We start from the raw sequence: 21355 nt of genomic DNA, 5'->3' as shown, positions 1-21355 counted from the left end.
ATGGAGAGATGCACCTGCTTGTTGCAACTTCACCCAGCACACCAAGCAGGCATTTGTAACAGATATTGTATGGTGAATGTTTTAGAGCTAGCTATTTTCACCTCTACAGTTCTCCATACCTGTGGTTTTTATAGCCTAATGGCTCAGCTTTGCAGGGCTTCTGAAATCTCTGATTTTCCACCAAGTAGTTTCAATGTTTCTGACTTGGGATACTGGAGCAATGAATGCTGCTCTGTTTCAGCCTAATTACCCTTCTCCCGATGAAGTGTGTGACATTGCTTACTTCTGAGGCCACAATGTACATAGGTTGTCTTCAGTTGGCAGTCATCCAAGGAATGTTTAGGTTAATAGTTACTAAAGAGTTGACTACAGTGAGGCCCCTTGTGTGCCTCCTCCACAAGAGGTCCAGAGGGTGGGAACACAAGGACAGGCCTTTTCTGCGTTGGCTCCCTGCTTGTGGAATGCTCTCCCCAGGGAGGCTTGCCTGGCACCTTCATTACATATATTTAGGTGCCTGGCAAAAACATTCCCCAGGCCTTTGGCTAATTAAACAATCTATGGCCTTTTAAATGCAGGAGCAGGCGTATTGTTTTTATTTGATACTATCGTATGTATTTTTGTGTTTTTATATTGTAAACCATCCTGTGATTCTCAGATTAAAGGCGATATAGATTAAGATAAACAAACAAACAAAAATGATATAAGAGTGCAATGTTACACCTAGAGATAATTTAACATACAAAGCCATCAAATGACAAAGATTCTATTTTGAAAAGTGACAGATTATATATAGAGAGCCCCAAAAGAGATGATGTACACTCTATAAATATTGATATGATATGTTCCAGCATTTCACCAATAAAAAGGACACAGAATGAGGATAAAATGTGTAAGGCTACGCAGATGAGCTGGTTTGGTTCCCAGTGGTTCACTTTATATTGAATGGGTCAAAATGCTGAATATAATTTAGGTTAAAAAGACGCAAAAGTTCGTATCTGTCCCAGATAATGGAGTCATCAACAATAAATTTAGCTTCAACTTTTATGGCATATTAGTGCACTCTTTTACTTTCTGCCACTTAATCGTATGTGAGGAAAAATAAAGTGCTGCACTTAGGGGACAAAATGACTGTCGCAGCAGAGCCATTTCTACTACCATTGAGATTGAATTGCCTGGGCTACACCATCAAGGTTATCTGTGCACACAAAAGAAATACTACAACCTGCAAGGGGTCTCTGCAGGTTACAAGCATTCCCCCAGATGTATCTGACCTACCACCATAGCGGGTATTATTATAATGTATTTTGTAAAAAAAAAATGCCTTTATGAAATTACTGGATTTCTGGGTAGTGAGCAAATTATCAAAATAATAAAAATAGCAGAAAGTCAAAAGCATAAAGAATGCACACAAACATGCAGGAGCATCATTTTTTTTTAAAGGTCCAAAATCATTTAAAAAAATAGGACAGACTTTGCTTGGCAAAGCAATGACAGCAATGAAGTTCCACAATTAAGGTGCAACTACAGAAAAGGCCCTGTCTCTAGTAGCTACCTGCCTAATCTCTGCTTTAAGTAGCTAAGTGGAAAATACGCAATCAGGAAATAATGTTCAGTTGTTTATATTGCACTATTACCAATTCTGACATTCCAGGTTTTTTTTGAGTGTGTGTATATTCGTAACAAAACTCTTATCCTATGACTAAAACATTTTAAATGGCATCAGAAGTGCCTATTTACCCTTTGCACTGCAATGACATCTCATGTCTGTCTTAAAGACTCCTTCGATTTCATGGGTCAAAATCCAGCAGTTATCTAAATGCAAATGTTGTAGAATAAAAAAAAACAGGTATTTTGCAAGGTAGTGCAATTAACGTCAGTATTAGATTCAAAAAAATCTTTGAAAGTATAGTCTTTCAGAAAAGACTATACTTTCAGAAAAAGGAAACTGGCAGGCAACGTATTTCTTGTTTTACTTGCCTGCTTCTAGCAGATAAGGCCTTTAGGAGATTAACTTTTAAAAAAGGTTAAAAGGAAATGTTGAAGGACAAATCAACAAATATTTTATTGGCTTTTGTACTCGCTACATTAATTGAACACAGAACTTTATACAGTCTTATACAAACCTCCCACCTGTGCTCACATTCCTATAAAAAGGTGGATATCTAACCATTATAAAACAGTCTCACTATCATTTATAAAGTTACTAAACAACATTTATCATACTTTTAAACAGTTTCAACAGCCATGTGATAACAAGAATCAAAGTATAAGGTGAAGAAACCTCCCAATATCTCCAACAGAATAAGACTGCTTAATTTTTAAGGCACTTAGGAAGAAGCAGCCTCCAAGAACTATGTCATTTCATAGCACATGATGCATGTCAACAGTGTCTGATAGGAATCAGAATTATAGACCACTTTGAAAAGTAACAAAAATCATGCAATTTTGGCGCTGCAAGAAAAATACCATCAGTGAATCTAGATGCTACTGCTTCACCCCCTTCTCAAGTTTGCAGCATTGCTTCAGATGTCATCTCCCCTATGCTTTCATGTTATCCTGCTTCCCATATATTTATCTTCTTCTTCTCTGATATACCCAGCAAACACCAGGGGTAGAGATTAATGGTGGAAAATGGTACTCCTGAAGCATATTTCCCAGGGAGCATAGTGTATACCTGATGAAATAACAGACAATCCAGGCAGGCGTTGCTTTGGGCCATCCTTCATGAGACACTGATGAAGTTGATTAACCTCAACTGAAGTACAAACAGGTATGAGATGATGAAGCTTGATCTGTGAAAACTGGCAATGTATCAACTGTTGTTGCCTCAAAAATTCCAAGACTGGTGATTCAACACTGACAAAGAATTGTTTCTGATTAAGCTACAATCCTCCACACTCACACACTCTCTCAAAGTAAGTTTCACTTACTCTGTTGAGAAATATTTCAAGTGAGGAAGCTGCAAGTGTAGGAACTATCTGGAGGGAAAGAAAGTATAGATGCTGTGCAGGATTCCTCACACCGATATCACACCTCATTTTATCTGTCATGCAGATAAGTGGAGTTATCAGGGCAAGTGGGACTTTGACACTGTACGGCTTGAAGATTGGTTATGCCCTAAGTAGAGCAGTCAGTAACACAAAATGTGGTACATGAATGGCTCAAGGCAGAAAAATCCCTTTGTGTTGAAATACCAACCACTACAGTTAGTTTTTCTTCTCCGTAGTAGAGAACCAGTGATGAAAGCTGGCTACTGAAATTTAGTATTAACGTAGTATCAATTGCGTAATCTGGTATACTTAACTTTATCTTAGTAAACTGGTACCCTCTGGTATAATGCAATATTTGCTTTGTTGAAGTTGGCTGCTATGTGCTAGCAGAGCATGGGGACATTTCCTATCATGTTTTTCAAAAGGAAAATTCTCATATTAAAAAGTACCATAAGATTAAAGCCCAGTTCAAAATTTGTGGTCTGAGGTAGTTTTGTTGGTTCTTTAAAACCCAAGACTCTGGGTGATATTCAACTAAGTCATACTCAAAGCAAACCCATTAATAGGAATATTTAACTTACTTAGGTTCACTGATTTGCGTGGGTCTATTCTGAGTATGACTTGAATGTACGGAAAAAGTTTTAAGTTATTTTAAAAGCTTTAAAACTGAATGATATCCTTGGCTACCTTAATTAGCAGGGGCAAACTACCCAATACATCACAAACATATGAAACAAACCCAACATCTTCTCCATTGCAAAGCACCTTCCAGAGGTGGAGATCGGCATTAGAAAAAGGCCATGAGGAAATGAGATGCTTAACCCTTCCCTTTGCAGCAACTCTCCTCCTGGAACATCCCACCCTGCAGCTGCCTTTGTACCTAGAGGGCTCCAGACCTATTTGTGAGATAAATGCAGGTTCTGAATATTCTGAAGGGGAAGCTTCAGAGGAACAGTGCCCGGCAAGAAAAGGGTTGACTGTTCGCCTTTCCTCAGCTGATGCAAACTGCCCCTACCTGAATGTGCTTTGCCACATAGATGGGGGCTGTCAGTGCTTTGCTACACATGGCTGCAGTGCAACACATACTTTCCCCCTTAGTAAATCTGTTCCTGCAAAAAAATTTCCCCTCCACTAATTTTTCTGTATGCCAGAAGTAGGCCCCCAGTACATCTAGTTCACCATTTTTTGCCGAAATAAAGCTTACGATGGGTGCTTTATTTTAAAAGGCTAATTTCAATCACTAAATGATTAGTAATTTTAACCTAGTATGCCATGACACAGCATGATTGCTTTGCGCAAGGGGTCCCTTTACCTTTACCTTTTACTAGCCCTAAAGCAGGGATAGCCAATAGAGTAGCCCCCAGATAATGTTGGACTACAACTCCCATCATCCCTGACCATTGGCCATGCTGGCTAAGGCTGATGGGAGCTAGATCCAACATCAACTGAAGGCTACCATGTTTGCTACTTAGTCCTAAGATGTGAGATGTACACAGAAAATAAATCTACGTGAAATCTCCTGTAATCACACATTTCACAGCAAAATTTGGCCCATTTTAATATCTCTTAGAGAGGCACAACTGCTAAAAAAAATAAATATTTATGTTGTCAAATGTTAGTGCAATTGTTTGCATTTCATTATCATACCTACCGTAACAGGTTTATATAAATACATGGCCTTTTGGCAGGGGCAGGGGTGAGATTAGGACACTTTTGGAGAAGTCTTATAGCTGCCAAGTTAGGTACGGATTTCTTTTGTAGGAAAATCTGTACCAATTTAATATATACATTACAATGCCTGCTAGTATTCCAGGTAGAAAGTAGAAAAGGAAAAGTGCAGCCCTTCTGCATAAAAAAATAAAGGTTTTCTTTCTTCCATTTCAATTATTTTCTTGCACAAAATAGTGGAGTTCCACATCAGCTCCTTTCTTCGAAAAACCATTTCTGGTATTCTGAATTGGAACACGGCCGTAATAAAGGTGCTGAATTGCCATCATAAGCATTAGATTCTGCTTGTAAGCACTTCTGGGTCTGCACATGGAGTAATGTTCCATCCTACAAAAGATGGCACAGAACACTTTATACTTTACAGTAAAGACAGTATAATAATATTTGAGAGTCCAGCTGACACACTTATCAACTTCGCTTTTTAGCTTTTTATTAGTCTAATTGAAAGAAGGAAGACTAACAGAAAAACAAAAAGAGGCGTGGGATTCTGTCAATAATTTTTTTGTGCAGATTCAGAATCTGAAGATTTTTTAGCAACTGCAGTCACTCTTAGTAAGCTACTGACTCTCTGTCAAGACAATGGTAATAAAGGAGAAGTCTTTTTCTTGAAACCCTCCGAATGCAGCCTTTGCTGATCAGTGTAGAAATTACCGGTAACTTGAACACGAGTTCTGGCAAAACTACAGTGGTACCTCGGGTTAAGAACTTAATTTGTTCTGGAGGTCCGTTCTTAACCTGAAACTGTTCTTAACCTGAAGCACCACTTTAGCTTATGGGGCCTCCTGCTGCTGCCGCCAGAGCATGATTTCTGTTCTCATCCTGAAGCAAAGTTCTTAACCCCAGGTACTATTTCTGGGTTAGCAGAGTCTTTAACCTGAAGTGTCTGTAACCTGAAGCGTCTGTAACCTGAGGTACCACTGTATTTCATACCTAAATGCTGTTTATAAACACTAGGAACAGACTCCCACGAGAGGTAGTGCACTCTCCTTCCTTGGAGGTTTTTAAGCAGAGGTTGGATGGCCATCTGTCATGGATGCTTTAGCTGAGATTCCTGCTTTGCAGGGGGTTGGACTAGATGACCCTTGGGTCCCTTTGAACTCAACAGTTCTCTGGAAGTTCTGACAATGTTGTTGGTAGTAATTATCACAATGTAGCTGAAGCAGTCTATGCAGTAAGGGAGCAACAATTTAAACATATACCTACTGAATAAAGTGAAATCAAAAAAGGATTTTAATCTGATATGAAGTTTAAAATTTGAGGGTACGTCCTCCTTTTCCTTAGTCAATCAAAAATATTTTGGTGAAGGGCTGCAATGGCCTAGATCTGCAAATCACCAACAGTATACAGTGGTTTCAGATATATATGTACCTATCTGCCTTGAAAGAGGAAGGCATATTGTCATTCTTTGCAGTCCAGTATCAACTGGGGTTGCGCTGACCAAGTGGTGCTTCACTGCAATCTACAGGGGAAGCTTATCCAGGAAATCCTCTCAACACTCTGTTGTAAATATATTTCCTGATCTTTTAGGTTCAGATGTGGGGGGGGGGGCGATGACACAGGTGGGCAACAGCTTTCAGACCCCTCACCCTCACATTGTACTAAAACCAACCTTCTTCTTAAGCATGAATACATTTGAAGTAGTTTCAGTGAGTGAAAGGAAACAAGCAAGGAACTGACACCCCACTATTCTAGAGAGCAATTCTGTTTGAAGCTTCTTTCGGGGGCTGAGCCCTACCTCATTTACTCATTGCTAATGGCTGCTGGCTGTACAATACAAGCAAAAAGACTGTGCTGCATTCCTTACCTCTCTGAATAAAATTTTCTGATTTTCAGGAATGTTCTGGATACCTTCTTGGCACAAGTACATTTTCAAATAATCAGATCCTGGATCAACTGCTGCACAGACTTCAGGTTGCCGTGTGTTGTAACGTATTTCATTGCGGGAGGTGTATTCAAAAAACTGTAAACCCCAAACGGAAATCAAATCTCTACTAAAACTTTAGGAATGTATGTTTGACATTCAGACAGAGAGCCTTCTATAGCTTAAATGCAAAAAAGTCATTTTTATTGGGGGGGGGGCTCCAGACCAGGAACTAAATTAACATATCCAGTAGCGACAACTGTGAGCTTTCTGAATTGCAGCCCTAATATAGATTGTTTTTGGTAATTTGTTCATCAGGCACTAACTGCTGCCAATATAGTAACAATAGTTAATGGTAATGAATATAAAGGAACACACATAAAACTACCCAAGAAAATGACAGGGAAATGGGTAGAAAGGGGATTAATGAAGGACCAGTCAGGGGCAAGTGGTTAGTGGTATTTTCGCAGCTTACAGAGGAAACCTATGCATGTTTGCTAAGAAGGCCCAGTGTGTTCAATACAGCTTCATCCCAGGTTAGTATGGTATATAGAGTTGCAGCATTTTATACTAAAAAAAAAAATACTATACACAGCCTTTCCACCAGGAAACACAAACAAACCAGTAATAGAAACTAGCAGCAGGAAAATTGGCACACAACAAATGACAAAAGGAATGTGCTTTTACTTACCAAAAGCCCAAGGGAATAGAATAATTTTTACTCTGCACCTAAAAGATAGGATGGTAGGTGCCAAACAAGAATCTCTGGGGAGGGTATTTCATAATCAGCTAGGACCATGAGAAGAAAGAGGAGGGAAAGAAGGGGTTGTGGAAATTGGGGCAGGACAGGAGGTTTACAGTGTTAAAGGTTTGTTCGTTTGATCCACAGAGTACCGAGCAGAGAGAAAGCAGCTGAAAAGGCAAAAACCTTCCTCCTCCATTTAGCCCTGAGTGAGTTGGAGGACCTCGAATGTGAGAGCAGCTGTTACAGCAGAAGAAGCTGTGGGGCTAAGAGCTTCAAACAAAGCCTGCTGCAGGCTCTGCAACAGCAGTGAAGAGACATGCAGCCAGCTGGGAAAGGAGAACGGTGGGGGGGGGGGAAGCAAATTGTGAGAGTCCCCCACCCGCAGCATTACCATCACGGCTTACCTTTGAGGAAGGCTGAGAGTGAGCAGTGAAGGTAAAGTAGTGCACACCAATGGACTTACTCTGGCTATGCCAGGATCCAGCCCAGGAGATGAATGCCACCAAAGTTTAGATCTCAGAGCATAAAAACAAAGCCTCCTGCAGTTGCAATCAGTGAAGTGGGTTTTCCAGGAAAAAAATATTGCAGTGGAAAAAGTTGTATGCAAATTTGAGTAACCTGCATCACCCTAGTGATCAATCCAATTTAGCACTTTGAAACAACTTATTTTACCAGTTTGCATGCCACTTTAAACCACAGTTAGGCTTCACTATGGTTTAAAGGTGTACACCAGGCATAGGCAAACTCAGCCCTCCAGATGTTTTGGGATTGCAATTCCCATCATCCCTGACCACTGGTCCTGTTAGCTAGGGATCATGGGAGTTGTAGTCCCAAAACATCAGGAGGGCTGAGTTTACCTATGCCTGGTGTACACAGCTTTCTGTTGCACAGTGCCAAAACTACAGCTGCTTTGCTCCCCCACACCCCCTGCTGCTGGGAACATGCTTCATATAATATCTGTATGAAGCCGCTGGGTGAAGTTTAGAGTTGGGATTCATTAGCAGCTCTATTTCTCCATATCTACCAAGTTACGGGAAGCTTTGGAGTGCTGGATTGGTGTCTGGATATGAACTAATAAACAGACTGAATCCCAACAAGACAGAGGCCTAGTGGGTTGATGGTTTTTGTGTATGGGAATCAGGCAAACAACATGGAAGCCTTTGACACACAAGACACCCTGCCCCAAAGGAGCAGGTGTATGGCTTGGAGACTGTTTGGCCAACTTCAGTTTGATCTACCAGCTACAGTCATTCTTGATCAGGGATAGCATCTCCACAGTAATTCATGCTCTGGTAGTCCCCAGTTCAGTGACTGTAATGCACTCTATATGGGGCTGCTCCTGATGAAGACACTGAAGATTCAGTTAGTGTAAAATGTGGCAACTAGGCTACTAAATGGAACTACATATTGAAGCCAGAGTTAAGATGCATTGCATTGATTGCAAATACACTTCTGGGCCTATTTCATAAATTTTAGAGTCAATAAACCCCTAAAGAAATGGGAACTTGGGTATTTGAAGTAGCATCTCTCTCCACAATGGTGTTAAATGATTGAATTTATAAACAAACAAACTTCTTGAACATTGAGATTGGCTCATTAAGATACCATCTTTAGGAGATGCCCATTATGTGGAGATGTAGAAAAGAGGCCTGATGCCCTGGTTATGGAATGCCCTCTTTTCTGAGGTCTACTTGGAACAACTTCTGCTTTGTTTTGGTGCCAGGTTAAAAACTGGTTATTTACTCAGGCATTTGTGCACTGTTAAAATTTGCTGCCTGATACTACAATCTGCTTTGTGCTTTAGGATTAGTGTTCATTATTTATTGTTTTGTGTGCGTCAATTTATTAATACAACACTTCAATATACAAAGTAGGTGTCCTGCCTGAAATTAAGCAGGATAGAGTGGGTTGTAAATATTTTAATATCAAAAAACATGCACAAAGAAAGGGCAACTACATTTCGACCCTCTAATGGAAGTAAAGGGAAAATCTTACCTGATTTTGTCCCATGCCATGACAAGGATATAATATGACTACACGTCCTGTTATATCATGCTCATCAAGAGGATTATAATCAAAACAATAATTTGCCATCCCTCTGTTCTTCAGCTGAAAGGCAGCAGAAGGCAGTTAAGAGATACCAGCCCACAATCCAAACATCCCATCAGTCACTGCACTTTAAAAACTATTAATTTAGCAGCTTTTAATTCAGTATCATATCAGATGCAGCAATAAGAATGAGAAACCATCACAACTAAATACAGTAGTAGGAACCAATGATCTTAAGTCAGTCCTGACTAGTAACATAAGCCTACTGATTTCAGGGGCTCTACTGTGAATATTCTTAGTCAGGTACCACACATAGAAGACAATTATATTTTGGGGGGGATTTTCTCTCTTGATTGTGTTGGTTAACTGCCTGAAAATATATGCCCTGGAGCTTTTTAAAACATGCTGGCTGTTCTTTGTGCCAGGGAGGACTCCCACGTTCTATAATTGGTCTTGAAATGTCAAATACGAGCTGGTGATGAAGACCAATGGTCAAAATTCAGTCAGTTGGTATATGGACTACTTTTATAATCTAACTTTATATTCACTATTTTACGAAGAATGAGGTAGCAAATGAGAATTGTTCTACTGCAACTGTCACTGCTGTTGAGGAGTGTCATGAATAATAATTATTATTATTTCAATATGAATTTCTATTGACCCTAGCTCCAAATTTCTCTAGGCCAGGTCAGATAGAATGTAACTGAATCCTCACTGGAAGGACATTCAGGCCTTCTGTGTACTGTACTAATTTGCTGGAAAGCTATATGTGTCGTAAACATTGTTCTCCCCAGTGAAAACAAGCATGGAATGAACTGATTCTTTCTTTATTTGCATTGAACTCAAAATGTCAGACCCAAGAGCTACATAAAAAGAAGAAGAATTTCCCTTCAAGGAAATTCACAGCAGTATCACACACAAAAAAAGGATTTCATAAAGAAAGGATCTGCCAAGAACTAATAAAACCAGTAGAGGGGAGGAAATATAACATAAAGTAAGCATGACTGGGTAAGATGTTTTCAGCTACGGGGAAGACAGCCCAGACAATACTGGACAGGTATCCTCTTGGTAGGCAGCAAAAAGGAAGCCACTGTAGGAACATTTGTTAGCCAGTTATCTGATATATTACAAAATTCCCTTACACATGACCTACGGTGAATGCTAACATATTGTGGTAGTGGCACACATGTGAAAGGGTATTCCCAGAAAAAAGCATGGCTCCTTTATAGTGGCATTATACCATCCCTATCATGGGATCTAATCAGTGGGAAGCATCTAGCTGGTTACTGCTGCAAATACAATTCTGGACCCTCGATGAGCTCCAGAAGAACCTAGTAATACAATGGTACCTTGCTTCTCAAACACCTTGGTTCTTAAACGCAAAAAGCCCAGAAGTAAGTGTTCGGCTTTCAAACGTTTTTCAGAAGCCAAACATCTGATGCTGTTTTTGCCTATTGTTTCCAGGATGCCTTGGTTTTTTAACATTTTGGAACAAAAGTTTGGCACTTTTGTTTTTGCTATTTATTTTGCATTTTTGTTTTTGAGATTTATTCAGTTAATTTGTTTTTGTGACTGTGTGGAACCCAGTTCAGCTACTGATTGACTGATTGTGTGATTGCGGAAATGGATAAAAGCCCCCCATCCAAACAATGACTATCATCAGTGCAGGTAAGGAAAAAAAAGAATTTTAATTTTTCTCATCTATAATACTGTCTTATTTATTTTATAGTACAGTACACTGACACGGGTGGCGCTGTGGGTTAAACCACAGAGCCTAGGGCTTGCTGATCAGAAGGTTGGCGGTTCGAATCCCCGCGACAGGGTGAGCTCCCATTGCTCGGTCCCAGCTCCTGCCAACCTAGCAGTTTGAAAGCACATCAAAGTGCAAGTAGATAAATAGGTACTGCTACAGCGGGAAGGTAAACGCCGTTTCCGTGTGCTGCTCTGGTTCGCCAGAAGTGGCTTTGTCATGCTGGCCACATGACCTGGAAGCTGTACGCCGGCTCCCTCGGCCATTAACACGAGATGAGCGCCGCAACCCCAGAGTTGGTCACGACTGGACCTAATGGTCAGGGGTCCCTTTACCCCTACCTTTTACATTGATTATTGCTTTCATTTTATGGATCAATGGTATCATTAGATACGGTAGTAAAATTCATATTAAATTGCTGTTTTAGGGGTTGTTTTTAAAAGTCTGGAACAGATTAATCTGTTTTGCATTACTTTCTATGGGAAAGCACACCTTGATCTTGGAACGCTTTGGTTTTGGAACGGACTTCCGGAAATGATTAAGTTTGAGAACCAAAGTACCACTGTATATGAATTCAAGAATTTTAAAATGATCAGCACTTCTATAATGTCTCAACGTTTTTCAAATTCTCAGTTGCTTGTTGGCATCTGTCTGACTTGACAGACAATGGAGTGCACCTCCGGGGGTGATGTCACACTGGGTTAGCAGCACCAAAGTGACCTCCCTGGGGCAAAAGCCTGGGCAGTGGGCAGTGTGTATGGAGGTCCTGGGCTGCCCAGATGACAAGACCCCTCCTCTCAGCCTCGCTGGTGCGGTGCAAAAGAAAGCAGAGCAACATGTTTGGCACCAGCTTGGCTGCAGGAGTTGCCAGAAGGAGGCATACAAAGTGCTATCCAACCACCTTAGGGACTCCACGCCCAATTTGTGTAAGGTTTACTCCTTAGCCTTTTCTGCTCCTGAATATATCCTGCAAGGCAGCAGAGGTTTAGGATCAGAGTTACCTTCTACCAGATGGGCTACTGGTGGGGTCTGACTAAGGTAGAACGGAGTGGTACTATGACTTTCCTTGATCTAGACACTCTACTTTTGTTGGTGCAGCCTAGAACTGCATTAGCTACTTTTGCTGCTGCATCACACTGTTGACTCATGTTAAGTACGTGGTCTACTAAGACACCTAGATCCTTTCCATATGTACTGCTGTCAAGCCAGGTGTCCCCCATCCTATATTTGTGCATCTGATTCTCCTGCCTAGGTACAGAACCCTACATTTGTCCCTATTGATATTCATTTTGCTAAACCAGATGAGGGTAGCTGATGGGTCTCAAACCCTTGGTGAGTTTGGGACTTCCCCTGCATGTGAATATAGGTTCTGGTGGATTGAGCAGACTAGACCAATAGTAGGTCCTATAGTCAAGAAGGTGGTTTTTGCACATTCTCAGTACTTCTTACAAAAGCTCTGTACAAGGCAGCTGGTATTATTATCCCCACGGTGTCCAGTGCTGAGAGACAGTGGATTACCTAAGGCTACCTAGTGAATTCATAGCTAGGATGAGATTTGAACTTATTACACTTTCTGCTGATTTCTGCCTTGCCAAACAATCCAGAAGGAGAGATGTCAGTCTTACGAAAAACTCCTTAAAAACATTTTACTTACCATCCCAAAAAAGCCAGGCCTGTCCTCTGGCACATGGAGTTCTGGGTAAATATTATCCAAGTACCACTTGAAATCCTTGCATTTCAGCTGCTCTCGAAGAAATCTTCTTTCTGTCACATCTCCATAAGGCTCCTAAAAAGAAAACCGAAAGTAAATTAAGATTTCAACATAAGGAAAGCTGCATGGAATATTTGTCAGGTTTGTACAACCTGTGACCTACCAAGCTGAATTCAGCACACCAGTCATACAGTCTGTCTGGTGCTTGAAAAACAGACATTCTGCAACTGAGTTGAAATGCCAAAAATGGGATTGGGATAGGGGAAGCTATTAGATTTTGGCAGGCCACAAAACATGGCTGGTACACCATGGGTTTTTTGTTAGCTAGCAGGGCCGTCTTAAGCATATCAGGCGCCCGGGCGCCGTGGTGCGAAGATCGCTCTGCCCCCGCCCCGTTTCCCACCACGGCTGTCTGGCGGGCACAGTGCGCAGCACCGCTACAGTGCCGCAGCCGCGCAGTGCCCCCCTGGCGGCCCTGCGCCACCCAGCCTTGCCTTAGAGCCGGCCCTGCTGGCTAGCCACAAGTTGTGCAGGCCTGAAAGTAGAAACAGATAAATTGTAATGCTAAGTATATAAATCTCACAACAAAATAAAAAAAATCCTTCCAGTAGCACCTTAGAGACCAACTAAATTTGTCATAGGTATGAGCTTTCATACCTATGACAAACTTAGTTGGTCTCTAAGGTGTTACTGGAAGGATTTTTTTTAAAAAAAATTTGACTACGTCAGACCAACACGGCTACCTACCTGTAACTATATAAATATCCTCCTTCTCCAGCCTTTTAAAGTGTGCTCAAAATAGGACATCTACATACCAACATCATTAAGTTAATGCTCTATATGCTTTTTCTACTTTGATGTTCTGATTTCACATCCAAACTTTAGTTTTGTTACTGCAATAATACTGATGCACATGTTCACAGCTAGTCACTGACCTTCAAACACTGTTTCCTAATACTATCCTGATAGAGCAAAGACCATATTTAGTATGACCCAGGGATGCCAGCTTGAATTAAATATTGGGGGGGAGGTAAGCCCTGCCTTACATAATCAATCACATGACACACACCCCCACATCATTTGAATGGCAATTTACATCAATTTGGGGAGGGACTGGTCCCCTCAAATATTTTAGGGGGGGGCAAAGGGACCTCAGCCCCTAGGGGTTGGCTCCTATGGTATGACAACAATTGAAAGAGGGTTAGTTACTAGCAAAATTCCCTACAGGCAAGCATCATAGCTTATATACATAGTGAAGGACCCAAATCCAGACAAAATCTGTGTGAAGTCTCAAAAAGGTAACTCAGTACAAACACCATAATCCCCCTTTATCTGTAGTACCAGTACATATTACAGATTTATAGATTAGGGAGTTTGTGTTCTTACCTTCATTAAAAAATGTGTGGTATTTGATTGTATCCAGCCCATTAACTGAGCCAGGTTGTTTGGTATCTATTTAATCATATCCCAACCTAGCCTCAACATTTTTAGTACCAGCTGTAACCTTGATCGTCTGTAATATTACTATTCAAAATCATTAATAAACCTACTGGACTAGATGCAAGTTTCCCCTTCCAGAGGTCCAGTGGAGGCTCCTGCTGCAGAAGGTGGGGACGGAAGGAAGCTGTTTTTGCCAATTCCCCCTTCCTAGTGCTCCATGTATTACCTCCCACACTGTTTCAGAGGGTTCTCTAACCATATGGAACAGCTTTTTTGAGGATACAGGCGGCTTTAGCAAAATTGCCTCTCCCTTCTGTAGGACTACCTGATGGTAGAGCAGAGTTCCAACCTATGAAGTTTTGAATTAGAAACCCTCAAATGTCCTGGCAGAAGGACCCTCTTGATTTCATGTAATGCCACCAGGAGCTATTGGGTACCAGAGTAATCCTTTTTCCTGTGATCCTTCTTAAGTTTTATCTCTTCTAAATGAAAATCAGATTACTAGAACCAACTATTTATAGTTATCCAACTGATCACATTTTCTCAAGATTATAAATGTATTTGGTAATACTAATCCTGAAACCACATTGATTGGCAATAAATATAATTGTAATAATTATAATTCTACCATCAAAATCTTTCCTTTAATGTAGACTTATGTATCTATCAAAAGTTCAGTTATTTTAGTCAGGATAGCTAACCTATAATTATCAGGATTATGCAGCCTATTCTTTTTCAAACTGGCAAAGCACTAATGGGTAGTATCCAACAAAGTAGATCCACTACTGCACAGGTTTCCACTCTCTGTCTGTCCTCTCCCTCTGCACCTTCCCCAAATTTGCTCCAGGGGGGTTGGGGAAAATATCAGAACAGATTAGGGAGGCAGAGTGGGGGGAGGAAAGTAAAGTTCCCTTGCACGGCCACAAGTCCTTGTGCTAGTGGGTCTACTTCATTGGAGACCATTTCCATTCTTTAGGAATTTTGCCACTTTTGTGAGATGGATTAACAGCCCTGCAAAAAGTGCTCTGTGTTCTCAGCATGTTACAAAAACAGACATGCACCAAGGCAATTCAAATTACGTGCCTGTCATAAATAATACCCCTTGCTCCCTTGCCTCTCCCCTTTTCACGCTAGAGTCAAAATTTAGGTGGTAGGCTCCTCAGAAAAGTGATCTGAACAGTAAGCTTACCTTGCGTGCATGGGGATTTCTGTGGTAATAAAGCTCTTTGTATGCATCCATCCACACTTCTGCAGCACGGACAGAGTTAGCCAAAGCCTTTGCCCTTGAGTAGGGAGCTTGCTTTGGGAAAACATGTCCCACATGAGAACAAGGATGGATCTCAAGACTTCCTCCACACTGCCAGATCTAAATAAAATAAAGGAAAAACAAAACAGCCTGTATTATATGCATGCAATATTGCAGCCCTATCCTATGAGCTGGCTTAAGCAGCAGCTGTTTAAGAAGCTATTTGTACCACTCTCAAGGTTCAGAAGTTGAGCAAATACTCCTGCCAGACTTCCTCCCGAATCCCTTTTCATTACCAGTTCTGGCTACTGTACCTCTGTTTTGTGTCAGCCTCTATAGCTTAGTTTAACTCCATGCATATTTCAAGATCTATTCTATGGGAGGTATTCAACTAAGTAGAACTATTGTAATTAATGGACCTAACTTAATTTCAGTGGGTCTACTCTGAGTAGAACTTAGTTGAATACCACCCAATATTTATGATTCCTCCCCTAAAAATCTGCCTAAAGTTTGATCTCTCATGCCGTGTGAAAACAATCAAATATTGCAAGTACCTTATGTCAACTGTCTAGCACATTTATTACTGGAAGCATACAACACTGATATTTCCTACATTTGGATTTCTTCCTTGTGAACTTTGAGCAGATATGCACTGGCCTTAACTTCTAAAGAACAGGACAAATGGGCAGGGTCATTGAGTATCTTTACACAGAATGTAATTAGTTGAAGAATGTATTTTATACACGGAGTCAGCGGGTGGCTACGGAAGACACTTCAGCTAAGCGGATAGAAGAGATGCCTGGGCATTTCACAGCATGAAATAATTATTGGCTCATTTGTGCATTAGATCTGTTCAATTAGATACTATATTAAGATCAAAGAGTATATAATTTAAATAGCAGTATTAGACTGAAGCATTACAGTATGTACCAGTTTTCTTTATAGGTAGATGCAGTACAGAGTATTTTGGGAAGTTTAATCTACAAGTTCCATACTTAGTATGACATCTATGGTATATTCTCAGATGTTGCTCTATTCTCCAAACAGTGACATGGAGGCAGGAACTGTATTTTGTCATGCAACCTACACAATTTACATATAGCCAAGCTTAATAATAACGTGTGGTGCTACCAAGAAGAAATGACTTTGCAGTTATGGATCATACGCATATGACTAGACATTACAATCCATACAAAACCCAAACACCCCAGTCCAAAGAAAGCTTGTGCGGTATGTTTATGTCCCATTAATTTTAATTAGGGAATATGTTCATCTTTGGGGGGGGGATATTTTCCTTATATGGGGCATAGCAAGTACAATGTTACGTCCATTAACGTTTGGTAGGACTTTCCTGAAACTACGGAATCACCAGCTAGTTATCCATCGGAGCACTGGACTACAAAATATGAATGTTATTACAACCACCTAGTTCTGGATAACAGAAGCAGCTCAAGAGAATGAACTAGACTTTGTTTTCATGCACTGGCAAGGACTGGTTTTGTTAACAACTTACACTACACTACTTGCATATTTCCTTTAAAGGACAAATTATTCATGCAGGAGACATAAGGAGCTTAATGAAACTGGAGGGGAATGTTTCAGGGCTACTTCCAATAACGTTACTTACCCGGAATGAAAATTCAAGGTTTTCCCCTCCCCAGACTTCCATTCCTGTGTCATAAGAGCCAAGGTAGCTAAAATAATGTTTACTGACTGCAAAGAGCCCACCAGCCATAGTAGGAGACCTATGAGAGGAAAGTAACTCTGACATTAGGGAATACATCAATAAAAAAAGGAGGGAGATATTAACATTTTACAAGGAAGACAAGTTTTGGTTTAAAGAAATGTTTGAGATAAAATACATTCTGCTTTCACAGGCTGCTCGATTACAACTAGGCTAATAAATCCACATTATTTAATACTTTAAAAGAATAAGGGTTCAAAGGCTGTGAAACATAGATAGATGGATAGGCAGGCATCTTACTGAGGTTGCAATCCCATTTACCTGGGAGCAAGTCCTACTGCATTGAGTAGGACCTGCTTCTGAGTAGACACTGTTAGGATTCCTCTGTAAACCAAGCACATTCACAGCTGATTTACAGCAGGGGTGGGGACCCTTGGGTCCAGGGGCCCAATGTGGTCCTTCATTCTCTCTATCCAGCCCTCAGGACTCTATGTAGGCCACGCCCCCCCAAAGCCCTGCAGCCTCCTCTGATGACTTTTATTAGGATGGAATGTGTCTTTGAACTGTGATTATACCTCTTGCTTGCCTGGATTGAGGATTGTATATGTCTGGTCACACACACTATTGGTATGCAGCCCCTGGAAGGCTGCCCATGAGGGAATGTGGACCTCAGAATGAAAGGGGTTTCCCAGCCACCCCCGATTTATAGGTAGCACTGTGCCCAGAATGGCTAGCGGGCTTTTTTTGTTTTTTGTTTAATGATCAAACTACAAATACAAGACACCAAAACCCACTTCGAGAGAAGGGTGAAGATACCAGAAAAAACAATAATTTAAACTAATGTGACAGATCGAAGAGCAAAAAGGGCAGTTTGTATTGATAAAGCATATCTAGTATGAATGCCCTCCATTTTATCCCCCATTGTTATTTATTGTTATCACAGTGTACTGTTTTGTTTTGTTTTGCTTTTAAGATGCCTTTTATTAAAGAGAAAGGTGGGGTATATATTTTGGAATTAATATTTAAGAAACCTTCACAATAATCCTATGCGAAAATTAGGTATAGACAAAATTATTAGCCCATGGTGACCATAATAATAATAATAATAATAATAATTTATTATTTATACCCCGCCCATCTGGCTGGGTTTCCCCAGCTACTCTGGGCGGCTTCCAACCGAATATTAAAAACAGTACAGCATCAAACATTAAAAACTTCCCTAAACAGGGCCGCCTTCAGTTGTCTTCTGAAAGTAGAATAGTTACTTATTGCCTTGACATCTGCTGGGAGGGCGTTCCACAGGGTGGGTGCCACTACTGAGAAGGCCCTCTGTCTGGTTCCCTGTAACCTCACTTCTTGCAATGAGGGAACCACCAGAAGGCCCTTGGTGCTGGATCTCAGTGTCATGACTGGCTTTGGTCAAAGTCCAGCCCTCTACCCACTACATCACATTAGCTCCTAGAAAAGGCTTTAAGTGCAATCCTAACCATGTCTATTCAGAAGTAAGTTCTGTAGAATTTAAAATGGTTCATTCCCAGGTAAACAGAGTTAGGATTACAGCCTAAACCCCAAAAGAGAAGGCACTAAATGAATTGCAGATAGACAAAGACAGAACCAACACAAAGGAATTTGTATTAAACATGTTAGAAAAGGAAATGGAAAACAAAGACAACACTGGATATTTCCTCAATACAAAAGAAGGCACAGTGAGGATAAAGAGGCAGCTGAAGTAATCAAAGCCTATTTGTTTTGGTCTTTACTAAAAATGATCCATTCATGGATCAATGCCTTGTCGTGGCGAAGGGGCTTGAATAACTCAGAGAAGCTATGAGCTATGCCATGCAGGGCCACCCAAGATGGACAGGTCATAGTGGAGAGTTTTGACTAAACGTGATCCACCTGGAGAAGGAACTGGCAAGCCACTCCAGTATCCCTGCCAAGAAAACTCCATGGACAAAGACAACAGGCATATAAAAGTTATGACGCTGGAAGATGAGCCCCTCAGGTCGGAAGGCGTCCAACATGCTACTGAGGAAGAGCGGAGGACAAGTACAAGTAGATTCAGAGCTGATGAAGCGGCTGGGCCAAAGCCGAAAGGACGCTCAGTTGCGGATATGCCTGGAAGCGAAAGGAAAGTCCGATGCTGCAAAGAAAAATATTGCATAGGAACCTGGAATGTAAGAACCATGAATGGCGGTAAGCTGGATGTGGTCAAAAATGAGATGACAAGAATAAATATCGACATCCTGGGCATCAGTGAACTAAAATGGAAGGGAATGGGCGAATTCAGTTCGGATGACTATCATATCTACTACTGTGGGCAAGAATCCTGTAGCAGAAATGGAGTGGCCCTCATAGTCAACAAAAGAGTGGCAAAAGCTGTAATGGGATGCAATCTCAAAAATGACAGAATGATCTCGATACGAATCCAAGGCAGACCTTTTAACATCACAGTAATCCAAGTTTATGCACCAACTACCGGTGCTGAAGAAAGTGAAATTGACCAATTCTATGAAGACCTACAACACCTTCTAGAAATGACACCAAAGAAGGATGTTCTTCTCATTACAGGGGACTGGAATGCTAAAGTAGGGAATCAAGAGATAAAAGGAACAACTGGCAAGTTTGGCCTTGGAGTTCAAAATGAAGCAGGGCAAAGGCTAATAGAGTTCTGTCAAGAGAACAAGCTGGTCATCACAAACACTCTCTTCCAACAACACAAGAGACGACTCTACACATGGATATCACCAAATGGGCAGCATCGAAATCAGATTGATTATATTCTCTGCAGCCAAAGATGGAGAAGCTCTATACAGTCAGCAAAAACAAGACCTGGAGCTGACTGTAACTCAGATCATCAGCTTCTTATAGCAAAATTCCAGCTTAAACTGAAGAAAGTAGGAAAAACCACTGGGCCAGTAAGATACAATCTGAATCAAATACCTTATGAATACACAGTGGAAGTGAGGAACAGGTTTAAGGATTTAGATTTGGTGGACAGAGTGCCTGAAGAACTATGGATGGAGGCTCGTAACATTATACAGGAGGCAGCAGCGAAAACCATCCCAAGGAAAAGGAAATGCAAGAAAGCAAAATGGCTGTCCAACGAGGCCTTACAAATAGCGGAGGAGAGGAGGCAAGCAAAATGCAAGGGAGATAGGGAAAGATACAGGAAACTGAATGCAGATTTCCAAAAAACAGCAAGGAGAGACAAGAGGGTCTTCTTAAATGAGCAATGCAAAGAAATAGAGGAAAACAATAGAATAGGGAAAACCAGAGATCTGTTCAAGAAAATTGGAAATATGAAAGGAACATTTCGTACAAAGATTACCATAATAAAGGACAAAAGTGGTAAGGACCTAACAGAAGCAGAAGACATCAAGAAGAGGTGGCAGGAATACACAGAGGAATTATACCAGAAAGATATGGAGGTCTCGTACACCCCAGGTAGTGTGGTTGCTGACCTTGAGCCAGACATCTTGGAGAGTGAAGTCAAATGGGCCTTAGAAAGCACTGCTAATAACAAGGCCAGTGGAAGTGATGATATTCCAGCTGAACTGTTTAAAATTTTAAAAGATGATGCTGTTAAGGTGCTACACCCAATATGCCAGCAAGTTTGGAAAACTCAGCAATGGCCAGAGGATTGGAGAAGATCAGTCTACATCCCAATTCCAAAGAAGGGCAGTGCCAAAGAATGCTGCAACTACCGCACAATTGCGCTCATTTCACACGCTAGCAAGGTTATGCTTAAAATTCTACAAGGCAGGCTTAGGCAGTATGTGGACCGAGAACTCCCAGAAGTGCAAGCTGGATTTCGAAAGGGCAGAGGAACCAGAGACCAAATAGCAAACATGCGCTGGATTATGGAGAAAGCTAGAGAGTTCCAGAAAAACGTCTACTTCTGCTTCATTGACTATGCAAAAGCCTTTGACTGTGTCGACCACAGCAAACTATGGCAAGTTCTTAAAGAAATGGGAGTGCCTGATCACCTCATCTGTCTCCTGAGAAATCTCTATGTGGGACAAGAAGCTACAGTTAGAACTGGATATGGAACAACTGATTGGTTCAAAATTGGGAAAGGAGTACGACAAGGTTGTATATTGTCTCCCTGCTTATTTAACTTATATGCAGAATTCATCATGCGAAAGGCT

At 41.0% G+C, this 21355-nt stretch overlaps 1 protein-coding gene across 1 annotated transcript in view; it reads right to left on the bottom strand.

Annotated features, from left to right (window-relative positions):
- Positions 1-2037: 2037 nt before the first annotated feature.
- Positions 2038-21355, bottom strand: part of GALNT12 (polypeptide N-acetylgalactosaminyltransferase 12) — a 34308-nt gene continuing 14990 nt past the window's right edge. The window contains exons 5-10 of the mRNA XM_035125262.2: positions 17148-17265; positions 15464-15640; positions 12778-12909; positions 9320-9433; positions 6523-6678; positions 2038-5045 (exon numbers count right to left, since the gene is read on the bottom strand). Of these exons, the coding sequence (XP_034981153.1) occupies positions 4908-5045; positions 6523-6678; positions 9320-9433; positions 12778-12909; positions 15464-15640; positions 17148-17265 (835 nt within the window). The 3' untranslated portion in view covers positions 2038-4907. The remainder of the gene's footprint in view (positions 5046-6522; positions 6679-9319; positions 9434-12777; positions 12910-15463; positions 15641-17147; positions 17266-21355) is intronic.

This window comes from Zootoca vivipara, chromosome 8 (assembly GCF_963506605.1).
Source record: "Zootoca vivipara chromosome 8, rZooViv1.1, whole genome shotgun sequence".
NCBI lineage: Eukaryota > Metazoa > Chordata > Lepidosauria > Squamata > Lacertidae > Zootoca > Zootoca vivipara.
Note: the sequence above shows the minus strand (reverse complement) of the source record. Positions and strands in the feature narration are given on the sequence as shown.